The following is a 27,931-nucleotide window of genomic DNA, read 5'->3' as shown; positions in this document are numbered from 1 at the left end:
TTGTATATGCGGTTTGAGATCTTTGAGCCCTGTCATAATCGTCTTTGAGTCTACAGAGCTTGGGACAGGGCCTCATGGGTACTGGCCCTGATGTGTGAATCAGTGAAAGTGTCTGCTTCCCAGGCGGTTTCAGTAATGCACGTTGGTGGGGAGGAGAAGCAGAAAGGAAATGCAAACTTAGTGATACAGAAAGGTGCACATTGAGAGTCAAACCTGCCTGCCATGTATTTTGTGCAGAAACTGAAGGATGCAGAAATGACTGACTGAACCCACAATTTCAAGGATCTCGTAGTTTACTGAAGGAGTTCAACATGGGCACCGGTGACTGTCGCGTGAGGCGGTTTCTGGTATGTTCGGTAAAAGAAGTGAGTTTAGACTAAGCAGTAGCAATCTAGAAGGGATGAGATCTTGTTCCCAGAGGAAACCAGGAATGCTTCACAAATGAGGTTCAGTAAGATGCTGGTGGATGGATAGAAATTCACTGTACAGTTGGGGACAATGGGAGCAAAGAAGTTTCATGATAGTGCTTGCCCTGTTAACCAGCGGGATGCTGCGAGAGTTCTGGCTGGGAGGGGCTTTGTGGAGAAGGAAATAGGATGATAAGCCTGGGAGAGGTTGGCTTCAGGTTCAAATGCTGAGCATAGCGTTTGTTCTGAATTCTGTCGGCTCCGAGGAGCCCGTGATGCCAGTTGTAGCTCTTTGGCTCCCAAGTTTAATCATGAGTGTATTGGAATGAGGAGTAATCATTAATCATGTTATTTGGTAGCTGCTGCTTATTAAACAGTAATTGATAGGGCTCAATTATTTGCAATTTTTTCCTTTGTATGTTTGGTAAAGACTTAAGCATTTTTAAAATTTTTATTTTTATGTATGTGTACCTGTATGTTCATATGTGTGTGTGTATGTGTATGTGTGTGTGTGTTTTAGTTAGGGTTCTCCAGAGCTAAAGAGCTGCATGTATAGAAAGGGGATTTATTATAATGACATACAGACTGTGGTCCAGCTAATCCAACAGTGGCTGGCCATAAATGCAAAATCCAGGGATCAGTAGTTGCTCAGTCCTTGAGGATATCCTTGACGGATAGTCTTAGCAGGTCTTCAATAAATGCTGGAGTCTTGAAGAATTAGGCTCTAATGCCAGTGAAGGAATGGACTTTAACAAGGTGAGAGTAAGCAGGCAAAGAGCAAGAGTTTTCTTCAGCGTCCTTGTCTAGGCTTCCAGAGGAAGGTGTGGCCCAGATTAGATCTAGATTCCTGATCTGGATTAAAGTTGTGTCTTCCTACTTCAAAGATCTGGGTTAGAAGTAGATCGTCCCACATCAAATCAAGTGTTAATCCCTCACAGGTTATGTACCCTGTATAGCTACATTGACAACCAAGAATAGCCATCACAGTGAGTGTGTCTGTGTCCGTGGTTCTCAGCCTGTGGGTTGCGACCCCTTTGGGTCAACGAAGTCATTTTATGGTTCAGGGTCACTACAACATGAGGAACTGTATTAAAGGATTATTGCATTATGAAGGTTGAGAACCACTGGTCTACATGTTCGTATGTATATGTGTGTGCAGGTGCCTCCAGATGCCAGAAGAGGGCATTGGATCTCCTGGCAGTTGTGAGTCACCCAACGTGGGTGCTGGGAACTGAACTCTGCAAGAGCCCCAAGTGTTCTTAACTGCTGAGCTAGTCTCCAGCCTCTAGAAAGGTGTTTCTGCATTTAAGCTTTTTGCATTTAATATTTGTGTGTGTGTGTGTGTATGTATGTATGTATGTGTGTTTTAAAGCTTTTTGCCACAGTTCAAATATTTGAAAAGTCATTGTGTACAGTGTTCTTTGTGGGAAGAGCTGAGAATGAAAGTAAAGAATCATAACTTATGATAGTAAGGTTGTAGGTATCTATGAATTGGAGTGCAGCTTTCGCTGTGATTTTGGGGTTGGATTTATGTCTATATTACAGTAGAGGGAAACATGTCTGTGAGGATGGAGGAAGTCTTTCCTTCAATCTTTCCCTGGACCAGAGATGGGCGGTGGCTGTGCTTTTGGTCTACCTAGCACTAGTTAGTTTTGAGTTAGTACAGCTAATGAACACAGTTTGCAATTTGCCTGGACACTTGGAGATAGCTCAGTATGTTCCTAATTTTGTTAATAGGCTAAACAGTTTTGAGGGTTTAAAATTATTAAAATAATAGTGAACAAACAAAAAAAATACTTCATAGCATCGGCATTTTTGAAAATGTGTTTAAATATTTTACTCTTTCTGTCTCGTAGAACTTACTTTCTGAGTGGAAGATCTAGCATATCTAGAGGATACGTGACCATGCAAGGGAATACGTGGTAAGTGAAATGCTGGAAATGACAGTTTAGGGAGACTAAAGGAGAGAGGGTAGGTAGTGGGCCAGAGGGTGGGAATGTTGCAGATACAGGGGATGTGCAGGGACTGTCCTTATTCTTTGATATATGGTCATAAGACATTGAAGTTTGTGTGTAGGGCTAAGAACCAGACTAGGAGAGTTAGTGAAGCAATCTAGAGCCCTCCCCATTGAACTTGCAGTTCTTGATGGCAAGTAGGCCTTGAAGGTAGAAGTATATGATTAGCAGGTGCACTGCGTTGCTTATGGACGTGCCAAGCAGCAGCACAGAGTATTGTAAGAGCAAGAAATTTAAGGAAGGTGTATGCGTGTTCTCTAGAGTTAAAGAATTTATAGGATCAGTCTGTATATACAGAAAGGGATTTGTTAGAATGACTTATAGACTGATGTCCAGCTAATCCAACAATGGCCGGCTGTCAATGGAAAATCCAGGAATTCTGTAGTTGCTCAGTGCATGAATCTGGATGTCTAGCTGGTACTCAGTGTATGCTGGGATCCCAAAGAAGTAGGGTCTATTGCCAGTGAAGGAGCGGACTTGCTAACAAGGTGAGGGCAAGCAGGCAGAGAGCAAATAAGGCAATTCTTGTAAGAGAATACATTTGATTGGGAGCTTGCTTATAGTTCCAGAGGGTCAAATCACGATTATTTTGGTAGGAACCATGGTGGCAGGTAGGCAGGCAAGGAGAGACAGACAGACAGACAGACACTGGGCCTGGTGTGTGCTATTGAAACCTCAAAGCCCACCCTCAGTTGCCCTGGTCCTTTAACAAGGCCACACCTCCTAATCCTTCCCAATCAGTTCCACTAACTGGGAACCAAGCATTCAAGAATATGAACGTATGGGGGCCACCACACTTTTATGACTTTAATAATATCTGTGACTTCTTTGATCCTGGTTTCCTTACTTCCTTCCTTTCTTCTTTCTTTCGACAGGGTTTCTCTGTGTAATCCTAACTGTCCTGAAACTCTCACTCTGTAGATCAGTCTGGCTCTGAACTAAGAGATCCTCCTGCCTCTCCCTCCTGAGTGCTGAGATTGAAGGCGTGTGTCACCATCATCCATCTTTTTTAAAAAATTACTTTAAAATTCCGTTTGTTTTGTGTGTGTCTGTGTGTAGGTCACAGGACAGTTTGCAGGAGTCTATTCTCTCCACGATGTGCTTCTTGGTGAGGCCCGTTTTGATTTCTCCTTTTCTCTAAAAAGTCACAGAATGTCGTTCCACCCAGGACGAGGGTGTCCCCGAGGACGAGGAGGACATGGAGCCAGACCCTCAGCGCCAGCTTTCAGGCCCCAAAATCTGAGACTTCTTCATCCGCAGCAGCCTCCGGCGCAATATCAATATGAACCTCCAAGTGCGCCTTCGAGCGCCTACTCGAACTCTCAAGCCCCCAATTTTATGCCTCCACGACCAGACTTTGTACCTTTTCCTCCACCCATGCCGCCGTCAGCCCAAGGCCCTGTCCCACCCTGTCCTGTTAGGCCTCCTTTCCCCAACCACCAGATGAGACACCCTTTCCCTGTTCCTCCCTGTTTTCCACCCATGCCCCCTCCAATGCCTTGCCCTAATAACCCACCAGTCTCTGGAGCACCTCCCGGACAAGGCACGTTCCCCTTCATGGTGCCCCCGCCTTCCATGCCCCACCCTCCGCCCCCTCCTGTCATGCCCCAGCAGGTTAATTACCAGTACCCTCCTGGCCACTCACACAGTTTCCCACCTCCCAACTTCAACAGTTTCCAGAACAACTCCAGTTCTTTTCCACCCAGTGCTAACAATAGCAGTAGCCCTCATTTTAGACACCTCCCCCCATACTCACTCCCAAAGGCTCAGAGTGAGAGAAGGTCCCCAGAAAGGCTTAAGCACTATGATGACCACCGACACCGAGATCACAGTCACGGGCGAGGTGAGAGGCATCGGTCCCTGGAGCGCCGGGAGCGAGGCCGCAGCCCCGAAAGGAGAAGACCCGATAGCCGCTACCGGTCAGAGTATGACCGGGGGAGAACGCCATCTCGCCACCGCAGCTACGAAAGGAGCAGGTAAACCCACCAGCAGAGTACTTGAATAAAGCCACAGAGACACAGGCGTGGCCAGTTTTTATTGGATTCCAGACCAGCAAAAACTTGTGAATTGTTCTTTTGTTTGTTTTGTTTTTTGAGACAGGGTTTCTTTGTGTAACCCTGGCTATCCTGGTACTTATTAATAGACCAGGCTGGCCTCAAGCTCACAGAGATCTGCTGACGTATATACCTATAGTGCTGGGATTAAATGCTTGCACCACTGTTACCACCACCACCCGGCATGTACTTTGATTTGTAAAAAGAAAGGACATGATTTAGACTCTTTAGAAGAGAGACTGAGAAGTGAATACATTGTTGTAAAGAACAGAATGTGAGTGGGGTGGTGGTGGTGCACTCCTTTAATCTCAGCACTCGGAAGGCAGAGGCCCCTGACTCTCTGAGTTTGAGACCAGCCTGGTCTGCTAAGCAGGTCCTTAGGACAGCCAGGGCTACACAGAAAAACCCTGTCTCAGAAACCTACAAAAAGAAAAAAAGGTTTTGAAAAGCATTCCAGACTTGTTCTAATCTTGGCTGTGTGCTTTAGTCTGCATTTATTTACTAAGTAAATAGAGTTTTCTAGAAATCAGTAGGTAAAGGGAATCTTTGGATGCTTCTGCTGTAGGGTTAGCTCATTAGGTCTTGAGATGTCAGTAGACTTCTGTTGAGTGCTTCGTGCTAGATAAGACTTTGAAAAGTGCCCATGTAGACGGTGTCCGTCCCTCTAGTAAACCAAGAAGGCGTAGTAGGAATAGCACCTAGAATTTCCTTAGGCATGGGCCATTTCTTTAGCGGAACGCTCAGCAAAGCGATGGTGTTTTGAGTCTTTTTGCTGAACACAGCTCTGTGTATTATTTTCTCTAAGAGAGCGGGAACGAGAGAGACACAGGCATCGGGACAACCGCAGATCACCATCTCCGGAGAGGACCTACAAGAAAGAGTATAAGAGATCCGGGAGGTAAGAACTAGTAGGCTCATCTCCTACAGTTCACCTTCTGTGCACGTGCCGCTCCCTGCCAATGTGCCTTTCAGCCCCGGCCAGGGGCCGGGAGAATAAGTCCAGTACTAGTACTGTTGGTGTTTAAGGAAAATCTTCATAATTATCCCCATACTAGAAAGTGTGTTTGTACGTATGTCTGTATGTATATATCATCCACGGTTCGAAAAAATACGAATAAGTCTAGATTAAAAAAATAAATGCAGACAAAAGCCTTGAAATTTATTCATAATTATGTTCTTAAATTTACTAGTTTCAGAAAAAACAGCAAAGTGTTCAGTTTTGCCCCTTTTTGCAGATGGACCCATGACTGTGATAGCTACAGTTTAAAACATCACTTCTATGTTTAAAAGCCAATCTGTGCTCTTGGATCCTGGGGATTAAGAGTAGGTCCTGGAGTCTGACAAATTGGAGGTTGATTATTTCCTCAGCTTTGTTACATGTGAAGTTATCCAACCTTTCTAAGGCATAATTCTTTTACATAAAATGAGAATAGTTATATTTTCCTTATTGACTGGTGAAGTGCCACTGAAATAATAACATTAAACTAATCCTAAAGTAAGTACCAAATGAATGGTTACTATATATAATTATGTGAGAAATAGTGTCTTAGTTAGGCTTTCTATTGCTGTGAAGAGACACCATGACCATGGCAGCTCTATAAAGGAAAACATTTAATTGAGGTGGTGGTTAATCTGTTTTTCTTCATCTATGTTTTGCCCTATGGACTTTTTACCTTTTGTCTGTATGTTCTACTCTGTGTTTGCTAACTAGCGGTTGTCTGTCTGTCCCTGGGCATCTTTTATTTCTCTCTGTCCAGCCTTGCCTATCCTTCTGCTTTTTATTAGACTAATCGGTGCCTTAGGCCAGCAAGATGAAACAACAACACATCTTTTCATAATTAAACAAATGTAACACATTCTTACATCATTAACAAAGGCAGCAGAAGCAAATGTAACACACCTTTACACAGTTAAATATTCTGCCACATAAACAAATGTAACACACCTTTACACAGTTAAAGTAACATTCTGCCACATAAACAAATGTAACACACCTTTACACAGTTACAGTAACATTCTGCAACATAAACAAATGTAACACACCTTTACACAGTTAAAGTAATATTCTGCCACATAAACAAATGTAACACACCTTTACACAGTTAAAGTAATATTCTGCAACATAAACAAATGTAACACACCTTTACACAGTTAAAGTAATATTCTGCAACATAAACAAATGTAACACACCTTTACACAGTTAAAGTAATATTCTGCAACATAAACAAATGTAACACACCTTTACACAGTTAAAGTAATATTCTGCAACATAAACAAATGTAACACACCTTTACACAGTTAAATATTCTGCAACATAAACAAATGTAACACACCTTTACACAGTTAAAGTAATCTGCAACATAAACAAATGTAACACACCTTTACACAGTTAAACAATATTCTAGAACAAGTTCATGGCTTCATATGTTTTATTTTGACTAGAGGTTTTTGGTAGCAAAACTAATGGCGCATGTTTAGAAGTTACAGAAATTTCTGAGGCAGTCTCAGATCTGTTCCCAGGCTGTCATGGAGCTGTGTATCAAGGAGGTTAGAACTTGAAACAGGCTTCCTAGCTTTGCCTTTGGAGTGCTGAGATTACAGGCATGAGCCACCATGCCTGTCCCAAAATAATTTTTGACTGTGATCTAGAGGTAAACTTTCTTAGATTACAGTAACTTTAGTTAGTGGACAGTGGGGTGACCACTGACTTAATAATGTGGCTGTTCTTCCTAGCTGTCTTTTTGAAGGATTTTTAGGGTTTACCTAAATTTAATAGGCTTGAGAGTCTACTCCAGATTTTCCCCTCCGAGTACACCCGTAGAATTAATATTCCTGTTTTTAAGCCCCAGGAATTCAAGGGTAGTAGATTTCTTACCTTCTTTATTAAGTTGATTTTAGTATTTTGAGGGTCAAAATCAGCCAGTTTTGATTCACTCAGTAGTAATACTCAAGTCTGCTTTTCCCGGGGTAGGCGTGTTAGCACTGCTTCACTGAGATAGGTTGTCAGGCTAAATCTATAGCCAAGTGGAGGCCATGCTTTAGGAAGCTTAAATCTTTTTGTTTTGGGCAAAGCAGCATGTGAAAGATTCAAAACTAGTATTTTCATTGATGAAATTGTCCATAAGTAGAGATTTGCAAATATTTTCTCAGTATCTTTTTCTTCTAGGAGTTACGGTTTATCAGTTGCTCCTGAAGCTGCTGGATGCACACCAGAATCTCCTGGGGAGATTAAAAATGCAGATTCCTGGGCCCCAGCTCCAGAGACCACTGTGAATCAGTAAGTAAACCTGGGGCAGGACCTGGGAATTTGTATTGTTAAATAAACCAGGTGATTGCCGGTTTGGCATCACTGGTCTAGTGAAAGCTGGTGTGGGGTATTGGATGGTATTTGCATGCAGAAGGTAAATGCACCAGGTATGCTTTGATTATTTTTAATAACTACCTCTCCCTCCCCCGCTTTGAAGTCGTTCTCCAAGCAGGGAGAAGAAGAGAGCTCGCTGGGAGGAGGAAAAAGACAGATGGAGTGACAGCCAGAGCTCCATCAAAGAGAAGAACTACACTTGCATCAAAGAAAAAGAGCCCGAGGAGGCGCCTGCTGACAGAAATGAGGAGGAGGAGGAGGAGCTGCTTAAACCTGTGTGGATCCGATGCACACATTCAGAGAGCTATTACTCCAGCGACCCCATGGATCAGGTGGTAGGTCTGATGTGGAGACCACGTCGACCAGGGTTTCTCCAGCGCAGCACTGTTGTTTGGGCCAGATAACCCTTTGCGGGCATTGCCTGTGTATTGTGTTGTTGCCCACACAGTGTATATGCGGCGTCTGTAGGTCCTATCCATTTGGTGCTGGTAGTATCCTTCCCATTGGTGACAGCCAGAGCTGTCTTCTAATGTGACCATCTGTATCAGCCTCAGTGGTAAATGCCATGACCAGAAACAACGGAGAAAGTTAGTTTGACTTGTGGTTCCAGAATCTTAGAGTCCAAAATGGCGGGGACCCAGCAAGGGCAGCAGCTGGCTGGAGCAAGAAGCCAAGTATGGCAGTCAGAGCCCTAACCAGGCTTTGTCTTCTGAGACCTGACAAGATCGGGCGCCTTCAGCATGGTGTGGTGTGGAAAGAGATCACACCCCAGCGGCATGTAGGAAGCAAAGAGCAAGAGCTATAGGCAGGGCGAGGGTATAAACACTCAGCGCCTACCCCGCAGAGACATACTTCCTCTTAAAGGTTCCAGAACTTCCCCAAACAGCAGCACTGCTTATGCACCAAGTGTTTATGCTTGAGCCTAGCAGAGGTGGGGGCATTTCTCACTCAAACCCCAACATTCCATGAGGGGAAATCACCCCAAGTTGAGGGTCACTATTGCTAACTAGTGTTTGGCGGTGTGCCTGTGTATGTGTGTTTCCCCGAAACGGCAGGTAAAGGATTCAGCTTTCATTTTGAGCTGTATCCTTGACCCAAAGATCACTAGCCATAGGAAGTTTTCAGCACATCTGGGTTGATTTGGGGAAGGGAAGCCGTCTAGTTGCCCTTCCCGTGCCATAGCGGGGACTCCATGGACATAGCACGTGGGATGAGCTCCTGTAGCTCAGCTGTGGGCACCGCCATTGCTCTGGCGGACTCAGCTCTCCACAGCTGACTGCCCTTCGTTTTTCTTCATCGTCACTTTATTTTCTCCCATCCTCTCTTGTCTCTGTTATTCCTTGTAAGGATTATGCCAACCCTGTTAATTATAAATTAGGCTCTTATCGAATACTTGCTACAAGCCTCATTAATTAGATGAGTGACTTTGTACTACATACAGATTTAGGCCCAAGACGTTGGCCTTGTGAGCTTTAGTGAGGTTAGGTAAGATGGGGGTTTGCTGTTTGGGATTTTGTGAAAATAGAGACGCTCCTTGACTTAGGACAGGGCTACATGCCAATCACTTATTATAAGTTGAAAGTGTCTTAAGTCTGAGATACATTTAATAAACCTTCCAAATGCCATAGTTAACCCTGCTCTGCCTGAGGGTGCTCAGAGCACTTAGGTTCTACTCTGTAGTTGGATAAAATTATCTTCTACAGAGTCTGTCTTACAGTGACGTGTTGAGTAGCTCATGTACGTTTTGAAACATGTATCCAAGGAATCCTGGCAGCATAGTATGAAATAGAATATGGGTTGTGCCTTTTCATAATGGCGTGGCTGCCTGGGGGCAGCATCTCATAGTCACCGCACAGCTTCTCAAGAGAGCACCATACAGAGAGTGTTAATTTGGGAAAAGATTAAAACCCCACATCTGAGGTACAGTTTCCTTTTCTTAAACACTTATTTGTTTTGTGTGTTCATGTGTGTGATCACGGGACAGCTTGTGGGAGTTGGTTCCCTCTATCCACCACGAAGGTTATGGGGTGGAACTTGGGTTGTCAGACTCAGCAGCAAGATCCTTTACCTGCCAGGCCATCTTGCTGGCCCTGAAATACAGCTTCTGCTGAGTATGTATTGCCTTTAGTCTGTCAGTTGCTCCTATCGAGATCCTTATCTGTAGGGGACTTGAAAAATTTCCTTGCCTTTGGAAGAAAAGGGTTTGAGGAATCCGTGATAGTGGTATGCTACTTGACAAACTGGAGCAGGCTTTTACGTCAGATGGCTCATGTTATGTAGCGAAGGAAATATGTGTGCTGAGCACTTTCATGGTGCTGACATTTTATGCCCTGTTTCTAATGTTGTCCTAATTAATTGTCTAAATATCTGTGGCAGGAAGCCAGTGTTCTGTTAGTGTACGGCCTGCTGCCGTACGGAAATGCTGCTACTTGAATGAGACGGGCTTAGTTTTCCTATAAGAAGGTGTGCAGAGGGAAGACATGGGCTCAGGGATAGCATTCTGATGCTGTCTTGAGAATCTTCCATAGTTGTAGAATTGTACTATGTAGGCTACACAGGGCATGGACCTTGCCCAAATTCCTCCGTCATCTGTCTTACAGACAGTTGTAAGCTGTCATGTGGATGCTAGGAATTGAACCTGGGTCCTCTGGAAGAGCAGTCAGCGCTCTTAACATTGAGCCATCCCTCCAACTCTTCCCCCTTTTATCTCTTTGCCAGAGCTGTGTCGCTCATCTCCATGGAGTTTGTTTCCCACTGTTGCCATAGCAAAGCTTTATAAGCTGTGTGGCTTCAGAAACAAGCGTTTATCATTTCACAGCTCCAGGGCTGACATTCAGCTCGGGTCTCATTGGCTGAATCAAGGTGTCCAAAGGGTAACAGGGCCCTTTCTGGAGTGCTAGAGAAAATGTTTTCTCTTTCATTAAATTGCTGGCCGAGTTTTGTTCCTTGTGGCTATTGAGCAGAGGTTCTGGTTTCTTTGGTTAACGTCTCCTGTGGGTTTCTCACTCTTGGCAGTATTTGTATTTCTCCTCATTCCCAAGACTCTGCCACAACATCTCTGCCATTCTTACCACCCTCTCTGCCAGAGACAATAAGATTCGAAGGCCGATGCCAGGCTTCACCTTTAACGGTAGAAAAGGGAGCTGGAGAGATGACTTGGTGATTAAAAGCACTGAGTGCTCTTACAGAGGATCCTGGTCCAATTCCCAGTACTCACAACTGTTTGTCTGTCACCCTCTTCTGACCTCCCAGGCACAGCTACACACACGGTACACGGTGGTCAGAATGTCAGCTGTCAAGGCCGCAATAGTCATGGGAATGAGGAGGGGCTGACAGAAAGCAGCACTTCCTCTTCTGAGTGGCAGCTCATTGATTTGCCTTCGTTTTACTTTTTATATATGAAAGGTCTGCTGTGGTTATTAGGTCAACGGTCTGGGCGTTTACAGGGATTTTCCTTCTGGAAGGAGGGTGGGCAGCAGCAGAGGACTTCCTCTTGGACTCTGGTGTAGAAGCCCTGTGCTTATGGCAGAGAGAGGAGGCGAGGGGACTTTCTTTTTGCTCCAAGGGTCATGGTATTATTTAATAACACACCTAATAGGCACTGGCAAACAGTTCCCGTGCTGCTCAGTGTTGAAGTGCATTTTCCTGAACTGCCAGGCAAGCAGTCGTGATTGGCTCAGAGGCTCACTGCCAGTGGGTGGAATTTTTCTTTTCAAATATCGATTGTGTTGGGGCTTTAAAAATGGCATTTTGTGGTTGAAGGTTCTTAGTATGAAGGTGACTGTTAATATTGCTCCTTTGCTTTGAAAAGGGAGATTCTACTGTCGTCGGGACAAGTAGGCTCCGTGACTTATATGACAAATTTGAGGAAGAGTTGGGGAACAGGCAAGAGAAGGCCAAAGCTGCTCGGCCTCCATGGGAACCTCCGAAGACCAAGTTAGATGAAGATTTAGGTGAGCGGAGGAGCCTGAGACTGCTCCCTTATTACTGCTGGCCTCTTGAGAAATGTCCTTCAGAGTCCCAACTTGAAATACTCAAGTTGTAATCAAATACAACACGAAACTTACCCTCTTAACCATTGGAATCATCTAGTTTCGTATTTTTAAGTACACGTGTATTGCCGGCAACCAGTTTGCAGAACTCTTCATCCTGTCAGACTGAAACATTCACACTGAGCAACAGTTACAGTCTCCCATTCCAACTACCACCACATTCCGTCTAATTTGATGACTTCAGGGCCTTCCCCTACGTGGAATCTTGTAGTATTTGACTTTTTTTTTTTGGCTTCTTTCTCCTCTCTCTCTCTCTCTCTCTCTCTCTCTCTCTCTCTCTCTCTCTCTCTCTCTCCTTTTATGCAGTTACTTTCAGGGGAACTACAATCTTGTCTGTCTTTTTTTAAAGGAGTCTCATTTAGATTAACCTGAATTCAAATTCACTACCTGACTGAAGATGGCCTTGAACTCTTAACCCTCCTGCCTCTACTTGAGTACTGGGGATACAAATGTGAGCCACTACACTAGAAAGGAGTAATATCTTTAATTGCTACTATCAAGAGAAAAAGTATAAAATCTTCAGTGTTGCTTTCATATGTAGCCTCGAGTCTCGCATTTGGGGTGCTTCTGCCCCCTTCCCTCCACTATTGTTCTGCTGCACTCGGGGGCTAGCCCAGTCTCCATGCCCTGACCACACGGCCCCTCTTCATTCTTTCTCTCCCGTCAGTCTCCTCTTCTGTCCGGGGCCTGGGTCGCAAGTGCCCTTTTGTGAAATTGCCTGACCTTTTTGGCTCATAGTGGAGTAGCTCTTTATTGAATTAATATCTTTTTAAAGTGTGAAATCACTATTACTGTGTTATTTTTATTTGATAATCGTTATTATTAGTTCTCATTTTCTTTTTACAAATCTGTATTTTCTTTGTTTCCCTACCTAGATTATGACTTAACATTACAAACCATCTGTTTTTCATGGCATGGCTTAGCAGTGTTTGGTGTTGATTAACCCCCTCCAGTTTACTAGAGCAGTAAAGTGATCCCTGCTGCCCCTTACCTTCAGAGGTTTAGGGCATTTGGAAGTCTTTGTAGAACCTTTGGTTAAGCTCATGAACCTTTCCTGTTTTCTCCTGCCTTCTAGAGAGTTCCAGTGAGTCTGAATGCGAGTCTGATGAGGAGAGCACCTGCTCCAGCAGCTCAGACTCCGAAGTGTTTGATGTCATTGCCGAGATTAAACGCAAAAAGGCTCACCCTGACCGACTTCATGATGAACTGTGGTACAACGACCCGGGCCAGGTGCGAGTGTTTTTATGCTTTTGCTACGAAGGTTGCAAACCCACACATCACAGTTACGACTCAGGGCTAAGAAGATGCATGTTGGCTGGTGTAGAAATGGAACTTCACTCGCTGGGCTTGTGTGTCATTTGTCAGAGCTATTTCCTTTGGGTTCCTTGAATCATGTTTGTAAGTTCCTTGTTGGGAGCAGGGTAGAAGTGCTGTTATTAAACTTGCAGTTGGAGGAAGAAGAGGGATGGCAGGGTGAGGGAAAAAGCTTGTGGGTCTTTGTAAAGCAGTTCATCTGGAAGGGCTTTTGCTGCTAACTGATGAACGGAATCATTCTCTTCAGGATCGTTTCTTTTAGTTGGTAACAATTGTGAGTTTTTCTACATTCTCTTCTTGGTTAAGCATGTGAGTTAATGACATAGCAGCTGAAACATTTAAAAATTTCTGATTTTTATTTTATTTTGAAGTAATATTTGATAAAAACACAATGTCTATAAATATATATTTGTTATTGTTGAGATGGGATCTCATTATGTACTTTTGGCTTGCCTCTTGAATGCTGGGTTACAGGCGTGTGCCACAGGGCTTGGTTCTAAAAGTGGTGTCTTTTTAACAGATTTGTATCTTTTGTTTTTTGTTTTTTTGTTTTTTGTTTTGTTTTTTTTTTTGAGGCCAGGTTTCTCTGTAGCTTTGAAGTTGGTTCTGGAACTCACTCTGTCTGGCCTTGAACTCACACTTCCTCTGCCCCCTGAGTGTTGAGATTAAAGGTGTGTGCCACCACTGCCCAGCTTAACAGATTTGTATCTTATAAATACACAGTCCATACAAAAATGTGTCTTTTATGAATGTGAATTTGTAGTGCATAGTAGGACATGTCCCTAAGTACAATAATTTCCCGTTACAGTTTGTGAATAGGTTTGTTCATACCATTCAGTATTAATTAGAATTTTTTTTGATTCTTGTTAGATAACAGCTATTTTTAAATTATTTTATTTTATGTTAAATGTATGGGTATTTTGCCTCCATATCTGTCTGTGCACCAGGTGCATTCCTTGTGCTCATGGAGGACAGAAATGGGCATTGGATCCCCTGCAACTGCAGTTACATATGGTTGTGAGAGACCACATGGGTGCTGGGAATTGGACCCCCGTCCTCTGGGAGAACAGCCGGTGTTCTTATCCATGGAGCCACCTCTTTATCTTTCAGGTTTTATTTTTTGAAAAGGATTAATGTAATTGAAATTATATTAGAAAAATGTACTTTGTGATGCCCTGGAATTGAGTAGAAACTTTTGCAAAAAATTTCATTGCATTTTACACCATATTTTATGGATTGTCCAGGTCGACCTTGAACTTGTGACTCTTTATGCCTCAGCTTCTTGAGTGCTGCCATTCCTAACAGTTGCCACGAGTTTCCTTTCTATTCAGATGAAGGGGTTGCTTTTCATATGATAGAATTTACACAGAAGTCAGCATCTATTCTTGTTTTTTCAGAAGTGCACACCATCACCACAGTCTAATTTTAGAGCATTGTTTTCTGCCCTAAAAGAAAGCTTTTGTCCCTACCCGGTCTTTTTCACCAGTGGCTGTTCTCTCTCAGGAAGTGTGAGCCTTGCTTTCTATGTGTTGCTGCTCTGTTCAGCCTTCTCGAGCTCCGTGGTTGTTTTACTGTTCTGTTGATTGTACTTGGTTTTCTGTCCTCAGTGTGCTTGAGCCTTGTGCAGTGGTCCCTGGTGGAAGGCAAGAATGGAAGCTGTTTGTGCCCTGAAGCTAGGACTGGTGGTAGGAGTGTGTTGTCGTTGCTGATGGAGAGTTAGAAAGCCTCTTATTGGCCAGCTGTTTCTTCAGATAACATCCTAGCACTGCTTTTCAGATGGTAATGCAATTTTTCTGCTGTACTTCCAGGAGTTTAGATTTCCCAAAAGACTAAAAGGAGTTTAACTTTACTATTTCTTGCCAAAGTCTTATTGAAGTATTTTCATTTATATTTTAATTGAGTGCAATGAATTACAAATCCTTAGAACTTGAAAAACAACAACAAAGCTATCTATATATAGTTACCCTTTGGCCAAAATCCACATATGTAGAGTCTTTTATGAATATGGTGCAGTATTTACATATAAGTGACATACCTCTTTTATGCTTTAAATTTCTAGGTTACTTATAACACCTAGTACAGTGTAAACACTGTGTCAGTAGTTGTTACACTGTATGTAAGGAATGAAAAAACTATTCATTTTCAGTATAGTTACACTGGGTAGCTTCTGGGACTAGCATTGTACATGGAGGTTAGAGCACAAGCCCAGGTGTAATCCTCAGCATGTGTGGACATAAGAGTGTGCTACATGTGTGCATGGAGGTTACAACACAAGCCCAGGTGTTGTCTTCAGCATGCATGCACATAAGTGTGTTCCTGCGTGTGCATGGAGGATAGAACACAAGACCAGGTGTAGTCCTCAGCATGCGTGCACATAAGTGTGTTCCTGCGTGTGCATGGTGGAGGTAATGTGATCATCAGGGGTCTTCCGCTTATTGTTTGAAGCAGTTTCTCATTGGCCTGGAACTTTGCCTCTCTTGCCTGGCTAGCTGGTTTGTGAGTGTCCAGGATCTTACCATTGCCAGAGTTCCAGGTGTGTGCCTCCTTGCCTGGCTGTTTATGTGGGTTCTGGGGCTCTGACTCCTAACAACTGAGCCATCTGCTCAGCCTGGACACTGGCTGTTAGGACTGTTTAGATTTTGATTTCAGCTCATGTTTGGTCTTCACACATGTGTATCACATACATACATGAGCTATTCTATTTAATGTGGTTTCATGTCCCTGGGTATAAGTCAGGCCTCCTCTCTATCTTGTGTATGCTTGGGGTGTGTGGTGGAATACCCTTCTTGTTTTCCTGTGCTGCCCAGCACTTCATTTTCTCTCTTTAGGCCTTGCCTAACCACCCACAGCAGCTCCAGTGCTACGTCCATTTAGATGGAGTTTCTTTTTCTTCAAAAATCTAAGTGTGGTGTTCTCCTTTCTAGAATAAATGTTTCTTGAGTTCATGGACTTTGCTATCTATCCTCTTCGGCTTGGTACTTACTGTTCTGAGAGGTGTTCTGCATTGTTCACGTTCAGAGTCAAGTGAAACAGGGCGGAAGAGGCTATACAACGTTAAGCTGTCTAGCACTTGAAGCTTTTTATTCTACTAGACACGCCCGCTCCCATGCTTCATACATACTTTAGTTTTTAAAACATTTAATCTGCAGGTCATCTTCAAAGCAGTATACCTTTAGGATATGAAGTACATTTGTCTCTGTGTGTAAAGTCATTTTCCCTGAGATAAGAAAAAGGGAAGTACTCCAGAGAGGAAGGAGACATGAGGGCTAACGGTGTGCTGACACTGATATTTCCTGCTTGGCTGCACAAATAACTTGGGATTCCAGTGTTGTCATACGGTTCCCTTTTATCGTATATTATAGGCAGTTTGCAGCTTTATTGGTTTTGGAACAGCTGTCTAATCTTCTAACCATGACAGCCTCTTCAATGCCTCAGCACTCATGACATTAAACCTCACAGTTTCCGAGGCATCATTGTGTCTCCTGTGACTTTTTCCCCAGTGAAACTGAATTGCGTTCTGTTTCTGACAGATGAACGATGGACCACTTTGCAAATGCAGCGCCAAAGCCAGACGCACAGGAATCCGGCACAGCATCTATCCTGGAGAAGAGGTAACTGGCTGAGGGATGATTGTGTAAGCACCAAGGAGCCACGAGCAGACAGATGTCATTGTTATTTTTTTCCTATTAAATGAAATAATGTCAAAATAATCTTTTCATGTTCCCGGTTATAGGCTCTGTTACTGACAGTTACACAGGGAAGGTGTTTGGGCTTTGAGTAGACAGACTACAGAATGTTGTCAAGGAAACTGAGAAGAGTTTGGACGGTTCATGTATGTTATCTGTGTTATTATGTGTTCTCGAATTGGTAGTATTAGTGTCCTGTTTTTTTCAGTGGTTATGGATTGCCCCAGGGAAATGTTCTTATGCCAGCCATGAGGCCCATGTTTTCTTCCCCTGGGGACCTGTCCTGTTTCTACCTGCAGAGACTTCGTCTTCACTACAGTGCTTGTCAGAATGGTCTCTGCCAGCTGTTGAGGTCCCATTGACCACACAGCCCAGGCTTGGCTTCTCAACGGCACTCTAAGCTTGAAAAGGGACAGACCATCTTTCTACTGGAGTCATTTGTAACTACCCTCTGTAACTCAGTAACAGCCCATACCCGGGAACACGAAACATGATTAGTTTCCTATGATTTTTTTTCTCACTAGCTTTCAGTTTTGTAAGTTATTTTCATTAATCCCAGGATTACTATTTTATGATTCGACACATTACACCTACACACGGAATATATAAGTTCTTAATTTCTATATAAAACTTGCTTGAGGCTCTAGTAAAGCTATGAGACTGGTCGCCTGATAATTTCAGCTACTCAGTTTGTTTTGGAGGTCAGCAAGTGTGGTGAGGAGTTTTCACAGGGTTTCATCTGTGGGCATCTGTTCCTGTACCTCAGGCAGGGTGTTGTGACCTGTTGCTGGGGATCAGTGTCTGAGAAGGATCGGGGCAAGAGTAGAGGGGTGTGGTTCAGCTGCTCTGTGGGCCTGATCTAGTCAGCTAGACAGAATTACCTTGTGTTTGGCTGGGATGGCCTTCGTACCTTCATATCCCCTGATCTCCAGAGCAGCCTTTTTTTAGTAAGCACATAACCGTGGGAGAGGGGGCCTCATAGCTGGGAGACCTCACAAGAACCGGCCTGTGGACCAGTAGCTGTAGCCTGAATGCTAACTGCATTCCCTAGAGCTAGGCGGTAGGCTTTTCCAGATGGGAGCCCGAGTGGGCAGTGGTATCAGCTGGATGCCTGTGGCCTATATTCTACTTGTTTGCTCTTGTACAGATACAATGGGCCTAGGTAGTCAATTGCTACTGCTGGTAGGTTGTTCTTCAGAAGTGGTACCGGTGGTAACTAGCCATTTGGATAGATGCTCACTAGCATAAGGTTAGCTGGCTTGTCTCTTGTTAAGTGGGGCCTGTGCTGTTGGGTTTGTCTAAAGCTTCCTTCTCTTATTACTGTGGTCATTTCACTCATGTGCCCACCCTGTCAACTCTGGGATGGTGTGGGGACAGACATGATTGTCCTACTCATTTTGAGTGTTTGGTAACACATAGCTGCTCTCTGATGGTCACCACACTAATGAAGAGGTCATTAAGTCCCTCCCGTTGGCCCAGTTCCAAGTCTCTCCCAAGACCTTTACATTCTTGATCTTTTGGTCTTTTTCCTTGTGGACAACATCAGGATACTTCCTTTCCCATTCAGGGTACCTGATGGGGTGTTGCTAGAACTGTTCACTGGAGAGGGTTCCCCCGTTGGTGTCCCTCAGAGTCATCCCAGAGCAAGACTGTAGTATATCTTGCTTTTGTTTGCATCCACCTTCTAAATTAACTAACTGGACTGTAAGCCAGGCCTGAGCTCCCCCATCTTCATCATTATATCCTCAGTCATAGGCTGATGCTACAGTCTTGAAGCCAGTGGGGATCTGGGCCATCTGCCAGACAGCTTGTCTGTCCCTTGATCCTATTGTGTGTTTGATTCTGAATGTGCCACCTTCCTTTGGGATGGATTGTTGCCTGTGCCACTCAGCCTAATTGCTTGTTGGGATTGACAGCATCCAGTTTATGACAGGCAGGTCTGGACACATATTGATTTGGTGTCGTCCTAAAGCTAGGCCTTCCATACTAATCAGGTACACTAACTACACTCACACCACCACTGCCCGCATCCCCCCAAGGCATGTCATTCCTTACTTAAGATGACCTGGCCTAGGTCCAGGAACCAGCCTTGTGATTCTCCAGTGCGGTCTCCCATGAATTCTTCTTGGCACCTTTTCCCGACCTTCCTGTAGGATCTGCTGAATTGTTGGTCGCAGCAGCAGGAGTGCTGTCTGCCTAGACTTGCTAAGGTGTCTGTCTGTGTCCTCACGTGGTACTGTAGCCTTTTGAGTCACTGTGTAATTGGCCAGAGCTCTCTTGTTGGGTGGTTTTGGCTGTCCTAAGAACCTGTAGAAAACTTCCGGATGTTCTGCTTCTTTCTTCACTGTAGGAAGTGGATGGTACTCTTATCTTTTACTTTGGAGATGATGTCGTGGTGGTCCATAGATAACTGGACTTGCTAATAGTTTTGACTGTGGTAGGTCCTTGAACCTTTTTGGGTTTTTTCTGATCCTCTGTAGTACATATGTCTTTATTAAACATATGTTTCTAGCTTGAGTAACATAATTTCACAGAGATAACAGAGGAGGTTCATCTGTAGTACGTCTGGACATTTGGGACCCTTATGAATATTGGGGTGGAAATTATGAATATTGGGTAATACAGAGAGAAATTGTGAGAAATTCCAACCCTCATTTCTGACTGTGATGGAGACAGATATGTTGACTGAATGAGTTGCCGTGGAGTTTGGTTAATGTCTCATTGAGCTACAGTACTTGGTACGGCAGCTGCCATCAGAGCTGCTGCTTGGGAGAGACATAGTAGCCTACCGTCACCCTTCAGGATCCTTTAGGGCTACACTGGTGAATTCAACAGTGCTAGCACCTTGGTGAGCCTTAAGTATGGCACGGATCTCCATTGTCTTTTAATGCAGGATCATTTTTGGTACTTGAGTAATTTGCCTGGTCATGCTGTTAGACTCTTCTTCCACCTTAGGACCAGATGTGGGGAAACTGTTTCATATGCCAAGTTATGTCAGTTCCAGTAAGCAGTCAACAGCCAGGGAAATGACTGCTGGGTAGATCCAAGGTAGAATTACTAAAGCAGATGTGATCAGCATTCCATCATATTGTCTACTCTTACAGGGGGTGAGGATAATACATCTGTCTCTATGGTATCGATTATTTGGTTACTGTGTCCAATACTCACTGAACTGTCTGGCTGTCCCATTGCCACTTTGTACAGACTCTCAAGGAAATATCATAGGACCTGTTGAGGAAGGACAGATAGAGTACTCATCAGTAGTTGTAGTCCTTGCAATGTGTAGGATCTTTTCTTCTAGAATCTGATTGCTTTTCCAGCCAGTGGATTTTAATCTCAAAAATCTTGATGAATCTTGGAACTGGTCAGGAGGTAGTTCAGTGGAGTGTTTGCCTTTAGCCTCTTGGCTCTCCTTCAATTCTTCTGCTTGTACAAGCTGCGCAGTACTCTTGTTGGTTGCTCATTATTTTGTACCCAGCGACAACATGTTCTGTTAACTGTCTCCATGGTGCAGACCCCCTTGGCTGGCACTCTGACTTTACTAGTCATGATGATGATTATGTGACGTGGCTTCTATTGACTTAGTTTCCAGATTCCGTCATCGCTGTTGTTCTTGACAGACTCCGACTACTGGTCCTGTGGTCTCTCCTGTCACAGAGGTCACCATTGACCTTGGTGATGCAATACTCGGCCCTAGCACATTTGGTTTGTGTGTCTTTTGGGGATTTTCTGCATAGTCCTAGTTGTAAGTACTGCTTCCATCCCAGCATGCCCTCTTCTTTTCTTTGCCATTCGGTTGGGCACATCTGGATTTTCAGCGTCACTTAGATGCACCATTGTGTCTTAGACCCACCCTTGGAGGAAAGAAACTCCAGTATCTCTTGGTGGTTTTCCACCCCAGTTCTCCCAAGTCAACAAACTCTCCCTTAACCTGAAGCACTCTGCCCATCTGGCCCTATGCAGACTCCTTGCTGGGACATGCTGCTTTTATCTTATAGCTCCTTTGGGAAGTAAGTTTTTCTTCCAGACACCTGTACAACTGGGTCATGCTGTGAAATAACTTTTATTGTAGGTCTGTTGGCAAGGAGGCTGACTGACTGGGTACTGTATGTGGGCTGAGGTATGGCGGACACTGCTGTCTGATAGGATCTTCCACTGTCTTCTAGTGTAAGGGAGTGGTTGGTCTAAGCAGGGAAGGATGTGCCGTCACTGCAGAGTCAGGTCCAGAGGGCCCTGACCTTGCCCTCACAGGCCTACCTTGGTTGGCTCTCAATTGTCCTTGAATTATGGCTGTTTCACAGGTCAGCTCTGACTTGTCGCTTTTTCTGAGGTCTCACTGCAAGTGAGGGGAAGTTCCCTTTGGATCTTCAAGAAGCCCTGTGGCACTCACCTTTCTCCTCCTCTGCCGTCACGTTTCTCTAGAGCAGTTCTCTCAGCGAAGTCTCAGATTAGTAGCAGCTTCACCTGGAACTTGTTGGGGATGTGCACTGTCAGCCCTACAAGCTGCCACGGGGAGAGCGTGCTGAGATTTCATGAGCCTCCAGGTGAGTTCATGGCAGACCGGGAACTGAGACCATGGTGAGCACATGGTATTTAACCCTTGCCATCCGTTCGTAAAATCCCTGGCCCTTCCTCTTGTAGACCTCATTTCTTCTATAGTCCTAAATCCGTGCAGTATCGTATCAGCTCTTCCAGTGTGGTAGCCTCCCCATGTCTGGCCCCCTGATGCCAGGGGTCATTTGTACTGCACTTAGCACCAGTGAGGGACTCTCTGCTGTGTGGGAGTGTTCCAGCTCTAAGTGCTATTTTTCTTCTTATTTTCCTCAGCTTGTTTCCTCCTGATACCATCTGCTGCATCTTAGGTTCTCTCGAAGCAGAGCTAAGGTGTCTCAGGTGCAGGGTTGGAGTGAAGCCCCCAGCACCACTGCAGCTTTCTTAACCTTTGCTCAGTCATTTCAAAGAGCTATTTCCTTAATGACGGCACCCAGTACCTGCCTCAGGCTAAACACAGGTACAAGAAACCAGGATGGATGTCCCAAATTCCAAGAGCAGTTTCATGTAGGCACTCTTCTGGTCAGTCAGTCATTTGTCTCATGGCTGAATCTGACCCACGTTGGCTGTGTTTTGTGATAGTGCTGCCAAGGTAAACTGCCCGAGCATTGGGCAGTGCCTAAGACTCGTTTGTGATATGAACTCAGCTGTTGGAGAAGCCAGAGTCCTCGGGCTGATTTCCTGGGACTGCCCTAGAGTCCTGAGCGTGGTAGCTGGAGACTAAGTTGGGGTTCTTATAAGCAAGTGAGCCATCGCACTAATTTTCTGTGGAGAGTCAGAGTGAGTAGTGACTGGATATGATTAGGAAGTTTGAGATGTTCCACCCTTGGTTTGGTCGCTTTGTGCTGCTTTTTGACCTGCTTCAGCTTGCTACATGTACTTCCTGTTTCTGCTGTGGAAATTGCTACCAGGCGCAATATGGCAAAATGATTCTTAAAACCACTTTGGGCCTGCTCTTTGGCAGGTGATTGACAGGAGAGTGGTCTGGATGCTATGGGTAGGAGGTGTGTTCCCAGTTTGCAGAGCCGACAGCCAGGTGGTTTGTCCCCAGTCCTTGCTGTGTACAAGTGTGACTGGTTCTGAAAGGTCTCGGCATCATGATGCCGCTGAACGAGAGGGCTAAGGAAAGCCTTATCCGCAGAGAGTACATGCGCTGTATGTCGGGGGGATCTAGATGAGTACCTGCTGATGGACCCGGTATTGCCCATGGGATGACTACATCTCACCCATAATCTCTCCTGCTGAGAGCATGGCATTCAGTGGAGAGTGCTGCCCCCTGTGATGCCTGCCAGGGGCTGTTGGTGCAGTATTCCCCGTGCCACAAGCAGCTGTGCGGCTGAGCACACGTGTAATGTGTGTATGCCCTTGCAGGATGAGTGGCAGACTGCATCCTTTTGGCACAGACGTAACTGAGAGAATGCTCAGGTCTCTCCGGCGCCTCTCAGTTGCTTTACTCTGCCTGACTGATCAGGAGCCCTGTGATCTGCAGTGTTTTCATGCTGTGAGATGTTGTTATTCACCTCTTAGGATATGGTTAAGGAGGCAGCTACCACATATATAATTGACTCAGATGTAAAAGCTTTCACCCAGACACCACTGAGCCCACATAGAGATAGGCCCCTGACGTGGGAGCATTATGTTTGTACCCAGAAAATGTAGCCTGTAATTCCCAGGCCAAGAAGCACAACAGTTGGTAGCTGACTACTAATGTGGTTACTGTCAAACAAGGCGCTTACCCTGGCGGGGCATCACACGCTCCTGTACTCTGCTGCGGTAGCTGTTACTGTAAACAGGGCTTACCCTGGCGGGGCGTCCACACATGCTCCTGTACTCTGCTATGGTAGCTGTTGGTGGCCTGGTCCCTACTGCACTCTGGCACATTGAGCAGTGAGGAAGGAGGGGACTAGTAATACCTTCAGGCGTGTCCCAAGGGATGTTCGCAAGTCTTATCTCCATGGGACGAGAGCTGCTTGGGAAAGCCTCATCAGGTCACCTGGATCAGATGTTTTGCAGTTTGTAAAGGGTACCCACCACGGGCTAAAGATCCCGTGGATCTGACGGCATAGCTTCTATAGATAAGTAGGCTCCTTAGGGCCTGACTACCCTGGAAAGGGCGAGGAACTCACAACACCAGCAGTTATCTACTTTGTACTACTGTTCAGGGCCTTTGTAGGCTCTGACCTACAAAGTGCAGCAGCCTACACAGTGAGTAGACCAGTATCTACTGGTAGTTATGCCAAATGCAGCTCCCAAATTGTTTCTGGATGGCAAGCCTCCTTCGAAATCCTCCTGGATGCTGACAGCACTTACATATCTACTTGTATTGAATAGAACCATATTATACCAATAACAGGTCCAGCTGTGTGTCCCAGGGTTCTAACCATGTCCCCCAAGTACCCAACTGATGGCAGATACCCATTCACTGAGGTCATGTATTTGGGGGACATAGAGCCTACAGACACTTCTGGTGTCACTGAGCACCAAATCGCAGGTCAGTTTGGTCCTCACTCCACTAGTGCATATTAGGAAGATTGAGAACCAGTGATTGGCCACGTCTTTTTGTTCATTTAGTTCATGCATAGCAAAGCAAATAGTCTGTGAGGGGCACACATACAAGGTGTCAGATGTGAAACTGACAGTGTAGTCTGTTTTAAAAGAAAATTATTTTCTACTTAATTTGTAAAACTTTGATTTTGTTCCCCTAGGCAATCAAGCCCTGCCGTCCCATGACGAACAATGCTGGCCGTCTTTTCCACTACCGGATTACCGTCTCCCCGCCCACCAACTTTTTAGTAAGTTGCTGATGAAGTCACACTGCAGCCTGGGATGGCCTGGAGCTTAGCTGTGTAGCCAAGGCTGGCCTCTCACTTTAGACGTTTCTCCTGCCTCATTTCCAAAGTGCTGGGGTTACGGCCTGAGCCGTCACACTAGCCTCTGATTCAGTTCTTATGTAGTTTTTATTTTAAAAACACTATGTAGATAAAATTTGGCTTTATCGTGATGTTTCAGCTTTCCTCCTCCACCATTTTATTATGTCTTCTGTGTTTGTATTGGTACCATGCAATAACTAAATTTATAGAGCCAGTGAATCATGAAACTGCTATTGGAGTAATGAGTGGCAGCGTGAAGTAGGGCATTTCCGAGTTTTAAAAGTCAGTGGGCAGTTTATGACCCTGTGACTGAATCAGAACATTCAATGTATAATATGTCAGTGTGATAATATGGTATACTTATGCGCATGTGCTACATTCTAAGTGGTTAGCATAGCTAATTTAATTTTCATAATAACATCTGTGTATATATTATCCATACTACCCATTTGGGACATTAATTCATGTTTCATAGATGAGGCCAAGTGATTTGCTCAGGTACTAAGAAGTGGTTTTTAGAAGCCAGGGAGTCAATGTCCATGTCTGTATGCTGTGCTGGGACCGCATTGCTTCTTACAGTATGAAATTTGCTAATTCTGGTTACATATGTTGAGACATCTTGATTACAGAAGTATTCATAGTTACATATTTTAATAACTTATTTAGCTATACTTCTGTGTCATCAACTTTACCCGTTTAAATTGTGTAATTCATGATGTTCAGCATAAGTACAAATGCGTAAAACCATCTAACTTTCGAACATTTTTCTTATCCTAAACGAAACTTTATATTCTTTAGGTGGGTGTCTGTGGACTTGCCTGACCTAGACTTTTCATAGAGGTCATATGGTAGCTGCTTTTTCTGTCTTTTTCTCGTTTACGTAGAGTAGGAGTGTAAAGATTTGCCCATGTTGTGGCATGTATCAGTACTTCACTCCCCTTTCTCCTTTTTTCTTCCTTTTATTCCACCCAGGGTCTCTTATATACAAGGCAGGCACTCTGCCACAGAGCTATACAACTTATTTCCTTTATAGTCTTCCTATGGCCAAATTCTATCCTCCTGTGAAGAGTGTGTGTGTGCGTGCGCGTGCTATATAGCTATTGCATGTTTCATTTGTTCATTAAGTTGATAGACTTTGGGTTGTCTTCTCCTTGGGCTGGGTGGGGATGCAGCTGTGGGGTTGAGCTTCCAGCACTTCAAGGCCCTCAGAATCCTCCCTGTTGTGGGGTCAGTCTATTTGTTCATAAATACAGTTCAGTAAAGTAAAACTGGTTGTGTTATGGGATTAAAGAAAATTAATTTTTAGGAAATAAATTTATATAGAGCCTTTAATTTTCTTTATGGTATCCATAATATGCATCATTGATTATTTAAATATATAGTATGCTATATACTATATATTTACTACATCTGAAGTATATATATGTGTGTATGTGTGTATTTATGTATATACACATACTACATCTGAAGTTAGAGAATTTCATGAAACCAGAGGATTCCACTTAAAATTAATTTTTAGTGTATGTTTCCTGATATTGGAAAATATGTTGAGTCTACAAAGTTGCATTTGTTTCTGCCTTGAGTTACTTTGTGCCTGGGTGCATTGCTGCACATGCAAATGCTATGATTAAATCCTGTTTTGTGTTCTTTACTTTCAGACCGACAGGCCAACAGTTATAGAATATGATGATCATGAGTATATCTTTGAAGGATTTTCTATGTTTGCACATGCCCCCCTGACCAATGTAAGTATGTGCCAGTTGGCTCCTTTTTCCTTCCTTGCACTTCCTGCCTTCCCTTTATCTGTGTCCATAACCCTCACTCTTCATCCCACCTGTGTGAACTGCAGGGCGGCTGCAGCAGTGTCGGGGGGGGGGGGCGGGACCCTGTCTGCTAATGAGTCACAGGTCTGGGCTACAGTAAATGGTGTACGTAAACGTGTTAGAATAACATTTTGAGAGTGTGAAACTTGGAAAAGGAGGATACACTGTGGAGTGACGTGATGAGCTGTTTTTGGGTTGATTGTTCTTCGAAGGAAAATGGAAGTTTTAAGGAGAAGCTAATGTGTGTCTCTGAGCAACGGGGAGAGAAGCAGGACTTGTTCAGGACACTAAGTCTGGAGTAACCTCACTTGCTTTCTGCTTGTGTTCAATGACTTGGTCTGACACAGGATTCTCGATACTTCTGGGTATCAGGGATGCTCTTCTGGGAATCAGTACAAGTGGATGCTGGGTATCTGGGTATCACGGTCGTCCTGTTTTGAAGTTGGCAGCCTTGGGAGTTGCCCAGCTGCTCATCTTGTCTCCAGGTTGAAGAGTGAGCTGCTGTAGCAGTGCTGGGAAGAGCGTGCGGCTTTACCTGGGCCGTGGGTCCTGAAGGACATAGCGAGCTAGAGTTTCGGCGTGTGGCCTGTCTGCAGTTGGAAAGTCATCTTCGTACTGTTTACTTTGAACGTGGATTTTCCCATCGGAGGCTGAGCTTCAAATCTTGATCTTACCTTGCTTCTATCTGTCATTCCTTTTTACTTTACTAAGTAAATGTGATTCTAGGTAGTGATACTAACTTAAAACAGCTTTTCCTTATTCTACGATATGTCCTAACCGTAAGGAAATTGTTTTTAACTTTTTGGACTTTTGAGAGAAAAACTCACTAGGTAGCCCATGCTGGCCTGGAACTTGTGTAGCTCAAGGATTTTGAACTCAGAGTCCTACTGCCTCAGTCTGCACAAGGGTGCAGGCATACACAGTCATACCTGGTTTTACTGGAGATGTTCTTTCAGGAGATGGTTATATGAGGACACGTATGTTGTCGCATTCTTCACGTTTGTCCCCACCACCCTCTCCTTCTCTGCTCCCACTGTTCGTTCCCGTCTCCTTCACCAGATAGCCTTCTTCTGCCTTCACACCACACGCACATCTCCATCTCTCTGTCTGAACCCAGATTTTTAACAGCAGGAAATATGCAATATTTTGTCTCCCCATCACCCTTACTTATTGATGCTCTCCCATTTAGACCTCTTCCCCCCTTCTCTCCCCTTTTACTTTCATATGTAAAATACTAGGAATTGTTAGAATTTCCATTGTTTCTTGGCTGTGCTTCTGTGTCTGTCATCTTCTTTGCTCCCCACATTTTAGTCCGAGGTTGTAATGGCCTTCAGACGTTCTGTAGTCCTCTAACGTCCACTGCAAATGCCAGTCCTGCTGCAGGACGTTACTTCAGCTTATCTGTCACCTCACTTCTTAATTCCCTGGTGCGCATCTAGTTCTCACCTTGACGTCAGGGTCACCTGCATGGGGAAGGCAAACAGTGTGGCTTTGTAGACAGGAGTTTGAGACCTGGAGTGAAGCCCCCTTGCTGCCTCTGGCCTGACACTACTGTGCACTGGTCTTGGATGGGGTACTAATTGCATTAGGTTACCCATTTTTGTGAAGGATGAATGCACTGGCTCATGACTAGTGTTTGGCATGGTAATTGGTGCATAATAAATATTGGCACCTCTCATTTTGGGAAAGATATCAGACAGATGAGTTTGAATATTTTCACTTTTTTTTTTTTTTAACATTTACACTGGACTGGCAATTCTTTGAGCTTTTATTAATGATAGCTTGGGATTTTAGTTTA

The 27,931-nt window shown here is 44.4% G+C and overlaps 1 protein-coding gene across 3 annotated transcripts in view; it reads left to right on the top strand.

Annotated features, from left to right (window-relative positions):
- Positions 1-27,931, top strand: part of Drosha (drosha ribonuclease III) — a 104,370-nt gene that overhangs the window by 878 nt on the left and 75,561 nt on the right. For all 3 annotated transcript variants that reach the window (XM_057789564.1, XM_057789562.1, XM_057789563.1), the window contains exons 2-12: positions 238-347; positions 2,264-2,329; positions 3,568-4,398; positions 5,282-5,374; positions 7,643-7,753; positions 7,941-8,172; positions 11,649-11,790; positions 12,965-13,119; positions 16,734-16,814; positions 24,146-24,232; positions 25,969-26,055. In XM_057789564.1, the coding sequence (XP_057645547.1) occupies positions 2,313-2,329; positions 3,568-4,398; positions 5,282-5,374; positions 7,643-7,753; positions 7,941-8,172; positions 11,649-11,790; positions 12,965-13,119; positions 16,734-16,814; positions 24,146-24,232; positions 25,969-26,055 (1,836 nt within the window). In that variant the 5' untranslated portion in view covers positions 238-347; positions 2,264-2,312. The remainder of the gene's footprint in view (positions 1-237; positions 348-2,263; positions 2,330-3,567; positions 4,399-5,281; positions 5,375-7,642; positions 7,754-7,940; positions 8,173-11,648; positions 11,791-12,964; positions 13,120-16,733; positions 16,815-24,145; positions 24,233-25,968; positions 26,056-27,931) is intronic.

The sequence above is a fragment of the Chionomys nivalis genome, chromosome 15 (genome assembly GCF_950005125.1).
Source record: "Chionomys nivalis chromosome 15, mChiNiv1.1, whole genome shotgun sequence".
NCBI classification, from domain to species: Eukaryota; Metazoa; Chordata; class Mammalia; order Rodentia; family Cricetidae; genus Chionomys; species Chionomys nivalis.
Note: the sequence above shows the minus strand (reverse complement) of the source record. Positions and strands in the feature narration are given on the sequence as shown.